This window comes from Loxodonta africana, chromosome 24, assembly GCF_030014295.1.
Source record: "Loxodonta africana isolate mLoxAfr1 chromosome 24, mLoxAfr1.hap2, whole genome shotgun sequence".
Taxonomy (NCBI): domain Eukaryota; kingdom Metazoa; phylum Chordata; class Mammalia; order Proboscidea; family Elephantidae; genus Loxodonta; species Loxodonta africana.
The window spans coordinates 7061053-7073781 of record NC_087365.1 but is presented as its reverse complement, the minus strand read 5'-3'; the positions used below and the strand labels follow the sequence as shown (position 1 = coordinate 7073781).

The 12729-nt window shown below is 38.2% G+C and overlaps 1 protein-coding gene across 14 annotated transcripts in view; it reads right to left on the bottom strand.

Moving 5' to 3' along the window:
- RALGAPA2 (Ral GTPase activating protein catalytic subunit alpha 2) overlaps nucleotides 1–12729 on the bottom strand; it is a 421554-nt gene that overhangs the window by 141737 nt on the left and 267088 nt on the right. Inside the window, exon 34 of one of the 14 annotated variants that reach the window (XM_064275726.1) lies at nucleotides 2453–11201. The exons of the other annotated variants lie outside the window; for them this stretch is intronic. Coding sequence (XP_064131796.1) covers nucleotide 11201 — 1 coding nt within the window. The 3' untranslated portion in view covers nucleotides 2453–11200. Of the gene's footprint in view, nucleotides 1–2452; nucleotides 11202–12729 lie in introns of those variants that run through there. 14 annotated transcript variants of the gene reach the window in all.

The window sequence follows — 12729 nt, the reverse complement described above, 5'->3', positions numbered from 1 at the left end:
TTGAGATAAGAATACTGGGTTACTGTAAGATAGGTCAAGCCTTTCGGAACAGAAACTTCTTCCAGTGAGAACACATTTAGCTATTTTGTTTGTAAGGAGGGGCACTGACCCTGTGCTGACTACTCCAAGGGTGCCTGGTGACAAGGGCAGATAGATGTTCATGGAAACCTCTTTTGCCCACAAGCCCTTTATCCACTTCTTACATAAGAGCGCTCTGCTGTTAAATCAAAGAAACCTGAACACACATTGAGGAAAGAAGCCTGCCTTTAATGGTTTTTGTATATCTAGTATAGTCCTTCACATTTTATAAGTTGAGCTGACCAGAAATAATATATTTCAATGTATTAATAATCAGTTGCTACAAATTATACCCTAAAGCGCCAAAATAACTGGACCTATGACCAGTAATTTGGTGACAGTTTAGAGAGAAAAACACAGTTCTTATTCAAATAGAACTTTAAACAAGAATCACTCAGTTCACAGCTCTAAGAGCCTAGAGCTCCACTCTGGTCTATTTTTTAAAAGAAATGTGAATTACCCCCTCAGTGCAATTACACTCTTATTTTTGCATCACATTCTGAAAAATCTCATAGGAACAACTCTCCCTCAGGTGCTCAAACAAAATGAAAATATTTCCATTGTCTAATTGTCTAAAATCTCAACATTGTAATCTGATTAGACATTCATTTTGGTGGAACTTGAGGTCCAGATTGTAATAAATCTCAAGTATTTCCTTCTGCACGAGTTATTTTTCTACTTAATAAGCTGAACTAAAAAGTTAAATAAGTAACTGGGGGAGGAATGGTCTCTCTTCCTATTTATTTAAATAGCTTATCGTTTCCCCCCATGATTTACATATTACAGACATGCTTGGGAAAAAAATAGAAAATATAGAAAGGGAAAAGAAGTGCCAAAAAAAAATTATTTTTAATATCAACATGTAAGCAAGGACTACAGTTGTTACCTTTTTAGTGAGCATTTTTGAACACAAATATAAGAAACTACATTCTGTTTTGCAATTGATTTTTTCACTTAAAATATCTGTGAACACTTTTTTATACCATGTACTTCTACAACAAAGTTATTAATGGTTGCAAAACATTCCAATACTTTGATGTATCATATTCTCATTTAAGCAATCCCCCTTATTTAAAAGACATTGTCACAGTATTTTTAATATTTCCTCAAGATACATTCATAGAAGTAGAATTCTTCAGTCACTGCCCATTTTTTAAGGCTTTTGATACATTCTGTCCTGCTGCCACCAGAAAGGTTGACCACCCTGGACATTAGGACTAACAAGGCTTGAGAGCATCCTCTGGGGTGGGCCTCTCAGTGTGACAGGTGCTACAAGGAGAGGCTAGTTTGCGGTGATGGACGGAGGAGCGGATGCTCTCGCAGAGACCTTGTGCTCTCCGATTGTCAGAAAGCTTGTCCTCGTGCCGTGGGCGGCTCTGAAACTGCGATGCCGTTGACTGTTATTCTGAGCCACAGGCAGGGACGTGAATGTCCCAGAAGTGACAAGCTAACTCTTAGAGATATAATAACCTGGGGCTCAAACGATAACGTAGATCACAGCCTAGGACCTAAAAGACTGTCTCTTTCAACAGTCTCTACATATTTCAAACTCTTTAGCAATTCATTTTTTTTTTCTATTCTATTGATGTTATATAACATAAAAACAATCTCAGGTTTATCTGGAATGTTTTCTTTATTCTCTTTCAAGTCTAAACTCTTTACACTGTAGCTGCTCATGGGTCCTTGAGTTCTCATTAACTCACGAGCACTAAGCCAGCATGACTGACTGACTGATATAGAGGGAAGGAAAGGTGACCTTTAGCTGTAAACATCCATCAAATTTCACATCCTCCAAAACGTGAGTACCAGGAGACCAGGAGAGCTTGCCAGGATGCAGACTAGCTGGCCTTCTCCGAGTCAGGCTTTTGGAATGGTAATTAGCCACAACAGCACTTCACATCCACAGGCCTCAGGGCCAATGCCTGAAGGAGCAGGCAATTCAGGAATACACGTACATAAAACCAACAATTTCCGCCTCCTCAGTAGAATGCATTTTTCTTTATTATTAGGAATAGACCAGAATAGGTCTGTTTCCCCATGCTGTCACATTAAAAAGCCAAACAAAGGAAAATCTGATTTCAACATTCACCTTACCATGAGGTGACAAGAAGGGGTGGGTACTTTAAAGGAGAGCCCACTGTTATTTACACATATGTTCATCATACAATTTACATCTTTGTTAAATTCACATTACATAAACAATGTTGTTGTTAGGTTCTGTATAGTTGGTTCTGACTCATAGTGACCCTATGTACAACAGAACGAAACACTGCCCAGTCCTGCACCATCCTCACAATTGCTGTTATGCTTGAGCCCATTGTTGCAGCCACTGTGACAATCCATCTTATTGAGGGTCCTCCTCTTTTTTGCTGTCCCTCTACTTTTTTTTTTTTTTCCTACTTTACCAAGCATGATGTCCTCCAGGGACTGGTCCCTCCTGATAACATGTCCAAAGTATGTGAGATGAAGTCTCATCATCCTCACTTCTAAGGAGCATGCTGGCTGTATTTCTTCCAAGACAAAATTGTTTGTTCTTCCGGCAGTCCTTGGTATATTCAATATTCTTTGCAACACCATAATTCAAAAGCATCAGTTCTTCTCTGGGCTTCCTCATTCACTGTCTACTTTTTGCATATGAGGCAACAGAAAACACCATGGCTGGGGTCAGGAGCACCTTAGTACTTAAAGTGACATCTTTGCTTTTTAACACTTTAAAGAGGTCCTTTGCAACAGATTTGTGTAATGCAAAGTGTCATCTGATTTCCCGACTGCTGCTTCCATGGGTGTTCATTGTGGATCTTGACAACTTCAATATTTTCTCCGTTTATCATGATGTTGCTTATTGGTCCAGTGGTGAAGATTTTTGTTTTCTTTATGTTGAAATGTAATCCATACTGAAGGCTGTGGTCTTTGACCTTCATCAGGAAGTGCTTCAAGTCCTCTTCACTTTTAGCAAGCAAAGTTGTGTCATTTGCATACCACAGGCTGTTAATGAGTCCTCCTCCAATCCTGATGTCTCCTTCTTCTGCATATAGTCCAGCTTCTTGGATTATTTGCTCAGCAGACAGATTGAATAGGTATGGTGAAAGGATACAACCCTGATGCACACCTTTCCTGACTTTAAACTATGAAGTATCCCCTTGTTTTGTTCAAACAGCTGCTTCTTGGTCTAAGTACAGGTTCCTCATGAGCACAATTAAGTGTTCTGGAATTCCCATTCTTCACAATGTTATCCATAATTTGTTATGATTCATACAGTCAAATGCCTTGGCATAGTCAATAAAACACAGGTCAACATCTTTCTGATATTCTCTGCTTTCACCCAGGATCCATCTGACATCAGCAACGATATCACTTGTTCCATGTCCTCTTCTGAAGCTAGTTTGAATTTCTGGCAGTTCCCTGTAGATGTACTGCTGCAACCACTTTTGAATGATCTTCAGCAAAATTTTACTTGTGTGTGGTATTAATAATGTTGTTTTATAAGTTCCACTCTGCTGCATCACCTTTCTCTGGAATGTATACAAATATGGATCTCTTCCAGTTGGCTGGCCAAGTAGCTGTCTTCCAAATTTCTTGGCATAGACAAACGAGCACTTCCAGCGCTGCATCTGTTTGGTGAAACATCTCAATTGGCATTCCATCAGTTCCTGGAGCCTCGTTTTTCGCCATTGCCTTCAGTGCAGCTTGGACCTCTTCCTCTAGTAACACTGGTTCTTGATTATACATTACCTCCTGAAATGGTTGAGTGTTGACCTATTCTTTTTGGTACAGTGACTCTGTGTATTCCTTCCATCTTCTTCTGATGTGTCCTGGGTCATTTAATATTTTCCCTGTAGAATCCTTCGATATTGCAACTCCAGGCTTGAATATAAACAATGGTTGTAAAATAATCTGTACTTTTCCTGAGGACATGCTAAAAAGGAACTATAGCTCAACAGTAGCCAGATAAATTGATACAGGAGGTAAATAGAAATGTCCCAAGTGAAAGTTGAGGAACAGCTTATCTGCTAACTGACCAATACACGTGACTGCCTAAGTTTCACATAGCTGAAGGGTCCAGGACTCTTTTCTTTTTTTTTTTTTTAAAGAACCTTGAAAACACCTTTTACCATAAATTAGTTGATAATCTTTTAGATGTCAAGTAGACACTAAATCCAGGAGCTGGGGTTTTAAGCAAAGGTTAATCAAGCGGCAGAGGAATTGCCAAGAAGCTATTCAAAGATGTATTTTACAGCAACAGCATCCCAGAGCGCTAATTCAATTGTAACTCACGAAACTAAAGTGCATTAACACTCAACAAATTGGCCACAATTACAAGATACCAACATATTCATTTAATACTAAGAAGCAAAGAATAAGCATATGTTTGAAAAGTGGAGTGTGGAACCCAAATGACTGCTTCTTTAACACTGAAGGACAAGTTGTTAGTTGCCAATGAAGTAGAACTGCTTCATAGGGTTTTCAAGGCTATGACCTTTCTGAAGTAGATCCCCAGCTCTGTCTTCTGAGGCACCTCTGGGTAGGTTCAAACTGTCAACCTTTTGGCTAGTAGCTGAGCACTTAACCATATGTGCTGCCCAAGGCAACAGGAAGAGGGAAATGAATCCCTAAGTCCTTCAAAAGAAATCCACAGATTTTCAACTTAGAACAGTCTCTGTTCTTCTAGAGAAAGAGAAACACAGCAATAATTGGGAAACTGAGTCTGAAGATAGGCAATGGGAGGGATCATTGCTTTAGATTTTTCAAACTCCAACAAGTTTTTATTTTAATTCTTTAAACTCAAATCTACAGATTCATATTTTGCCATAAGTTTCACTTGAGTGTCAAGAAATAAGGGCATTTAAAATGGCAATGGAGTTGCTGACTTCAGACTAGAGTTCCAGGGACAACTATAAATGAACCTTCTAGTCCTATATCTCTCTTTCTTTTATAATCCTATACGTTTCATGATACTAAAATATTTACCCCTCTCCACAAATGCAGCAGAGCAGCAGAGCCACCAAGAAGCCCTTCTGCAGAGGGAATCTGGTTTGGAACTGCCATACCAGCACATTATCAAGACTTGGAAGTTGGATGCAGAACAGTCCATGCCTGAACATGTGTGTAGCTATACGGAGTCCTGGCTGACTAGGAAGACATGTGGGAAGCTTGAAAAGTGAAGATTGGAACAGAAAAGAAAAAAAAGGAAATTAAAGGAAAGAAAACCCATACCCTTTGTGATTCCATATAGTGGCTAATATAAACAAACCCACCTTAACACTAGATGCTTCAGAAAGAATGACAGGAAACATGTAAGCTTAGTATGGTTTCATCTGCTTTGTCCTTATGGACAAAACGAGAGGACTCTTGTAAGAAAAAAACATGTAGAAGAAAACTCCAGCTAGAGTTTAACTATTGATTATTGTGTTTACATCCAGTTCAAGAATTCAGATGACTAAAAAAGAGTATCAGTGTGAGCCTGATATGTGAATCACAGTGACATGAACCAAGACTTTGTCTGTAAATGTACTTTAAGGATGTGCCATCTCTGAATTTTGCTCAAAACTACAAAATAAACAACAAAAATCGTAACAAAACAACTTAGATCACACACGATGGTGAAAATATTTGCTCAGCCAGAACATAACTCATCATCCTAAGTGCCAAGCAAAGGAACCAAGCTACCTTAAAACGGAAGCATGACAGTGGATGAATGACTGACTGACTGAATGAATGAAATAGAGAGCACTAGTATTTTCCCCAGATGCCAGGACAGGACCAGTCAAGGCATACTGGATTAATGCAGGGCTTTCTCATTTCTTTTCTTCCTCCTTGCTTCCTCATTTATTTTGCTTTTGATTTAATCCTAGGGGCCTTCTGAAGAATTATTCCAGTCAGCAACTGCACTACTTTTCAAACCATATAGCTCAGAATATATTAAAACCATTGTAAGTTAAAAAAAGGTGTAAGCAAAATATAATGAATAAAATAGTCTGAAGAACTAAACAATAAACTTGAGGAAGATTATCTGAATTTTTTACTTGAGAGCTGATGTGATATTAGACCAATATGCTAAGGCAGGGGGAAGTACATTTTTTTCAAAAAAAAAAAAAAACTAAAATAGTTGGTCTCTTTCAAGACTTTCAGGAGGCGGGGCCAAGACGGTACAGTAGTCAGATGCTTCCAGTGGTCCCTCTTACACCAAAGACCCGAAAAAACAAGTGAATCAATTATATATGACAATCTAGTAGCCCTGATCATCAAAGATAAGTTGAAGACTCAAACTGGTTGGCAGGTGTGGGGAGAGACGGCTCAGAAGCAGCGGCAGGTGTGGGGAGAGACGGCTCAGAAGCAGCAAGAAGTTGTCAGACCTGAACTGGCAGGAACCTGCACCCTGGAGGCCAGATCGGCTGACAAGTGCAGTGAGGCAAGCAGTGGAGTTCAGAACGTGTTATTCACATCAGGAGAGACCACGTGGCGGAGACTCTGCTCAACACTTTGGAACCAGTGAGAAGTGGCCCTCAATTGTCAAAAGGTAAGTACACGTGTTTAACCTACGGTGCAGATCAAAAAACACCGCGTTTGGGAAGAACTTCTCTCCCTGCTCCGCACCGGGTCTGGGCCAGCTTCAGCAATTGCAGACTGTCATTTCCCCTAGGCCAGAAGCAGGGCCTGTCACGTGCCCCAAGCCACTGTCCTGGCCAGGGAGAACAAATTAACAAACAGGAAAAAATAATCTGCCAGCTCCCCTAAGCCAGGAATTCAGGGGAGGTACAGCTCCTTTGCCAAGACACAGGCATAAGGGGTACATGAACTTTGAATGCCTTTCACTCCTACATCCCTGTGTGGGCCGATTTCAACAGCATAGGCCCTCATCAGAACAGTAAAGAAGCTAGGACACAGTAAAAAAAAACATAAAATAAATAAAAATAATAAGCTATTGATGGCTTGGAGACAGCAGTCAATATCAAATCACATGAAGAGGCAGATCATGATGGCTTCAGCAAGCTCCCAAAACAAAGAATCAAGAACTCTTCCAGAAGAAGAAAACTACCTGGAATTACCAGAGGTAGAATAGAAAATATTACTATACAGAACTCTTCAAAAGATCAGAAATGAGATTGGGCAAAATGCAGAACAAGTCAAGGAACACACAGATAAAGCAACAGAGGAACATCAGATGATTATAGAAGATCACAATGACAAATTTAACAGGCTGCAAGAATCCACAGAGAGACAGCAAACAGAAATCCAGACAATTAACAATAAAATTTCAGAATTAGAAAACTCAACAGAAAGTTATAGGAGCAGAATTGAGGCAATGGAAGTCAAAATTAATGAGACTGAAGATAAAGTACTTGACACCAACTTATTTGAGGAAAAATCAGATAAAAGAATTAAAAAAAATGAAGAAACCCTAAGAATTATATGGGGCTCTATCAAGAGAAATAACCTGTGAGTCACTGGAGTACCAGAACTAGGGGATAACAGAAAATACAGAGAGGACTGCTGAAGATTTGTTGGCAAAAAACTTCCCTGACATAGTGAAAGATGAAGGGATATCTATCGAAGATGTTCATGGAATCTCATACATGGCAGATCCCAAAAGAAAGTCACCAAGACGTATTATAATCAAACTTGCCATAACAAAAGTTAAACAGAGAATTTTTAGAGCGGCTAGGGATAAACAAAAAGTCATCTACAAAGGAGAGTCAATAAGACTAAGATCAGGTTACTCAGCAGAAACCACGCAGGCAGGAAGGCAATGGGATAACATATATAAATGCTTGAAGGAAAACAATTGCCAACCAAGTATTACATATTCAGCAAAACTGTCTCTCAAATATGATGGCGAAATTAGGACATTTCCAGATAAACAGAAGTTTACGGAATTTGCAAAAAAGCATGTCAAAATTACAAGAAATACTAATGATAACATCAGATAACAACGCAAGACTAGACAACAGGACAGAGAAGCCAGATTATCAACCCAGATAGGGAAATCACAAAAATAAATTAAAGCAAAAACACTCAAAATACGGAAACAGAGACGTCATTATGTAAAAGACGACAACATTAAAACAAAAAAAGGAGGACTAAAAAATGTAGTCATAGACCTTTTATATGGAGAAGTCAAGGCAATACAAAGAAATAAAAGATTGGTTTAAATTTAGAAAAATAAGGGTAAATATTATTTTTTTTATTAAGGTAACCATACAGGAAAAATACTCAGCAAACACAAAATCAGCAACAATGAAAAACATGAAAAGAAAATATATAAAGAAAAACAACTCAGCACAGAAAATTAAACGGAACAAGGAAACTGTCAACAACACACAAAAAAATACATCAAAATGACAGTACTAAACTTATACCTATTAGTAAGTACGCTGAATGTAAGCAGACTAAATGCACCAATAAAGGGACAGAGAGTGGCAGAATAGATTAAAAAAACACAATCTGTCTACATGCTGCCTAAAAGAGATACACCTGAGACTTAAAGACACAAACAAACTAAAACTCAAAGGATGGAAAAAATATATCAAGCAAACAACAATCAAAAAAAGTGCAGGAGTGGCAACACTAATCTCTGACAAAATAGACTTTAAAGTAAAATCCACCACAAAGGATAAGGAAGGACATTATATAATGATTAAAGGGTCAGTACATGAAGAGGACATAACCATAATAAATATTTATGCACCCAATGACAGGGCTCCAAAATACATAAAACAAACTCTAAAGGCACTGAAAAGAGAGATAGACAGCTCCATAATAATACTAGGAGAATTCAACACACCACTTTCAGTGAAGGAAAGAACATCCAGAAAGAACCTCAATAAAGACACGAAGATCTAAGTGCTACAATCAACCAACTTGATCTCATAGACATATACAGAACACCTGACCCAACAGCAACCAAGTATACTTTCCACACATGGAACATTCTCCAGAATAGACCATGTATTGGGCCATAAAAGAAGCCTTAACAGAATCCAAAGTATCGAAATATTACAAAGCATCTTTTCTGACCATAAAGCTATAAAAGTAGAAATCAATAACAGAAAAAGCAAGGGAAGAAAAAAAATCAAACACGTGGGAACTGAACAACACCTTGCTCAAAAACTACTGGGTTATAGAAGAAATTAAGGACAGAATACAGAAATTCATAGACTCAAATGAGAATGAAAACACTTCCTACCAGAACTTTTGGGACACAGCAAAAACAGGGCTCAGTGGTTAATTTATAGCAATAAATGCACACCATCCAAAAAGAAGAAAGGGCCAAAATCAAAATATTAACCCTACAACTCGAACATACAGAAAGAGAGCAGCAAAAGAAGCCCTTGGGCACCAGAAGTAAGCAAATAATAAAAATTAGAGCAGAATTAAATGAAAAAGAAAATAGAAAAACAAGTGAAAGAGTTAACAAGACCAAAAGCTGGTTCTTTGAAAAGATCAACCAAATCAATAAACCACAGGCCAAACTGACAAAAGAAAAACAGGAGAACCAATAATCCGAATAAGAAATGACATGGGCAACATCAAAACAGACCCAAGTGAAATTAAAAGAATCATAATAGGATACTATGAAAAACTGTACTCTAACAAATTTGAAAACCTAAGGAAATGTACAAATTTCTAGAAACATACGACCTACTTAAACTAACACAAACAGAGGCAGAACAACTAAATAAACCTATAATAAAAGAAGGGTTTGAAAAGCTAATTAAAAAACTCCCAACACAAAAATGCCCAGGCCCTGGTGGATTCACTGGAGAATTCTACCAAACTTTCAGAGAAGAGTTAACACCACTACTACTACTAAAGGTATTTCAGAGCACAGAAAAGAACAGAATACTCCCAAACTCATTCTATGAAGCCAGAATAACCCTGACACCAAAACCAGGTAAAGACACCACAAAAAAAGAAAATTACAGACCAATATTCCTCATGAACTTAGACACAAAAATCCTCAACAAATTCTGGCCAAGAGAATTCAACAACATATCAAAAAAACAATTCACCATGACCAGGTGGGATTCATACCACATTATTCAGGTATCACAAAAATAAAACAAAAGACAAGAATCACATAATCTCACCAATTGATGCAGAAAAGGCATCTGACAAAGTTCGACACCCATTCATGACAAAAACTCTCAGCAAAATAGGAAGAGGAGGGAAATTCCTCAACATGACAAAGTGCATTTATACAAAGCCAACAACCAGCATCAACCTAAATGGACAGAGTCTGAAAGCATTCCCCTTGAGAATGGGAAGCAGACAAGGATGCCCTTTATCACCATTCTTATTCAACATTGTGTTGGGGGTCTTTGCCAGAGCAATTAGGCCAGAAAAATAAAGAAAGGGTATCTATATTGGTAAGGAAGAAGTAAAAGTATTTCTATTTGGAGAAGACATGATCTTATATATAGAAAACCCCAAGGAATCCACAAGAAAACTACTGGAACCAATAGAAGATTTCAGCAAAGTATCAGGATACAAAATAAACATGCAAAAATCAGTTGGATTCCTCTACACCAACAATGAGAATTTCGAAGAGGAAATCACCAAATCAATACCATTTACAACAGACCCCAAGAAGATGAAATACTTAGGAATAAATCTAACCAGAGATGTAAACGACCTATACAAAGAAAGCTACAAGACACTACTGCAAGAAACCAAAAGAGACCTAGATAAGTGGAAAAACATACGTTGCTCATGAATAGTAAGACTCAGCATTGTGAAAATTTCTATTCTACCCAAAGTTATATACAGAGACAATGCAATCACGATCCAAATTCCAATGGCATTTTTTAATGAGATGGAGAAACAAATCACCAACTTCATATAGAAAGGGAAGAGGTCCCAGATAAGTAAAGCATTACTGAAGAAGAAGAACAAAGTGGGGGGCCGTATACTACCTGATTTTAGAACCTATTATACCACCACCATAGTCAAAGCAGTCTGGTACTGGTACAACAGATACATACACCAATGGAACAGAATTGAGAATCCAGACGTAAATTCATCCATCTGTGAGCAGCAGATATTTGACAAAGGCCCGAAGTCCGTTAACTGGGGAAAAGACAGTCTCTTTAAGAAATGTTTCTGGCATAACTGGATATATCCATCTGCAAAAAAATGAAACAGGGCCCATACTTGACACCATGCACAAAAACTAACTTAATATGGGTCAAGGACCTAAATAGAAAATAAAATGATAAAGATCATGGGAGAAAAAATAGGGACAACGCTAGGAGTCCTAATATGCGACATAAACAGTATACAGAACATTACTAACAATGCACAAACACCAGAAAAGAAACTAGACAACTGGGAGCTCCTAAAAATCAAACTGTTAGGTTCATCAAAGTACTTCATCAAAAGAGTAAAAAGACAACCTAAAGACTGGGAAAAAAATTTTATCTATGACAAATCCAATCAATATCTAATATCTAAAATCTACAAGATACTGGAAAACCCCAACAAAAAAAATAAACAACCCAATTAAAAAATGGGCAACGAATATGAACAGGCACTGCACTAAAGAAGACATTCAGGCGGCTAACAGGTACACGAGAAAATGCTCACGATCATTAGCCATTAGAGAAATGTAAATCAAAACTACAACGAGATACCATCTCACCCCAACAAGGCTAAAATTAATCCAGAAAACACAAAATAAATGCTGGAGATGTTGTGGAAAGACTGGAACACTTAGACACTGCTGGTGGGAATGTAAAATGGTAAATCACTTTGGAAATTGATTTGGCGCTTCTTTAAAAAGCTAGAAATAGAACTACCATACAATTCAGCAAACCCACTCTTTGGAATATATCCTAGAGAAATAACAGCCGTCACTCAGATAGATATATGCACACCCACATTCACTGCAGCACTGTTCACAACAGCAAAAATATGGAAACAGGCTAGGTACCCATCTACATTTGTCCACTGACAAGCGGATAAACAAAGTATGGTATATTCACACAATGATAAAGAACAACGATGAATTCGAGAAACATCTCATAATATAGAAGAACCTGGAAGGCATTACGCTGAGTGAAATTAGTTGGTCACAAAATGACAAATATTGCATGAGACCACTATCATAAGAACTGAAGAAAAAGTTTAAACACAGAAGAAAACATTCTTTGATGGTTACGAGGGTGGGGAGGTAGGGAGGGGAATTCACTAACTAGATAGTGGAGAAGAATTATCTTAGGCAAAGGGAAGGACAACACACAATACAGGGGAAGTCAGCACAACTGGACTAAACCAAAAGCTAGTAAGTTTTCCTGAATACAATCAAACACTTTGAGGGACAGAGTGGCAGGGGCAGGGGTCTATGACCACAGCTTCAGGGGACTTTTAGGTTAACTGGCATAACAAAGTTTGTTAAGAAAATATTCTGCATCCCACTTTGGTGAGCGGCATCTGGGGTCTTAAAAGCTAGCGAGTGGCCATCTAAGATGCATCAGTTGGTCCCAAACCACATGGAGCAAAGGAGAATGAAGAACGCCAAAAACACAAGGAAAATACTTGCCCGAGAGACATAAAGGGCCACATAAAGCAGAGACTCCATCAGCCTGAGACCAAGAGAACTAGATGGTGGCTGGCTACCACCAATGACTGCCCTGACAGGGAACAAAACAGAGA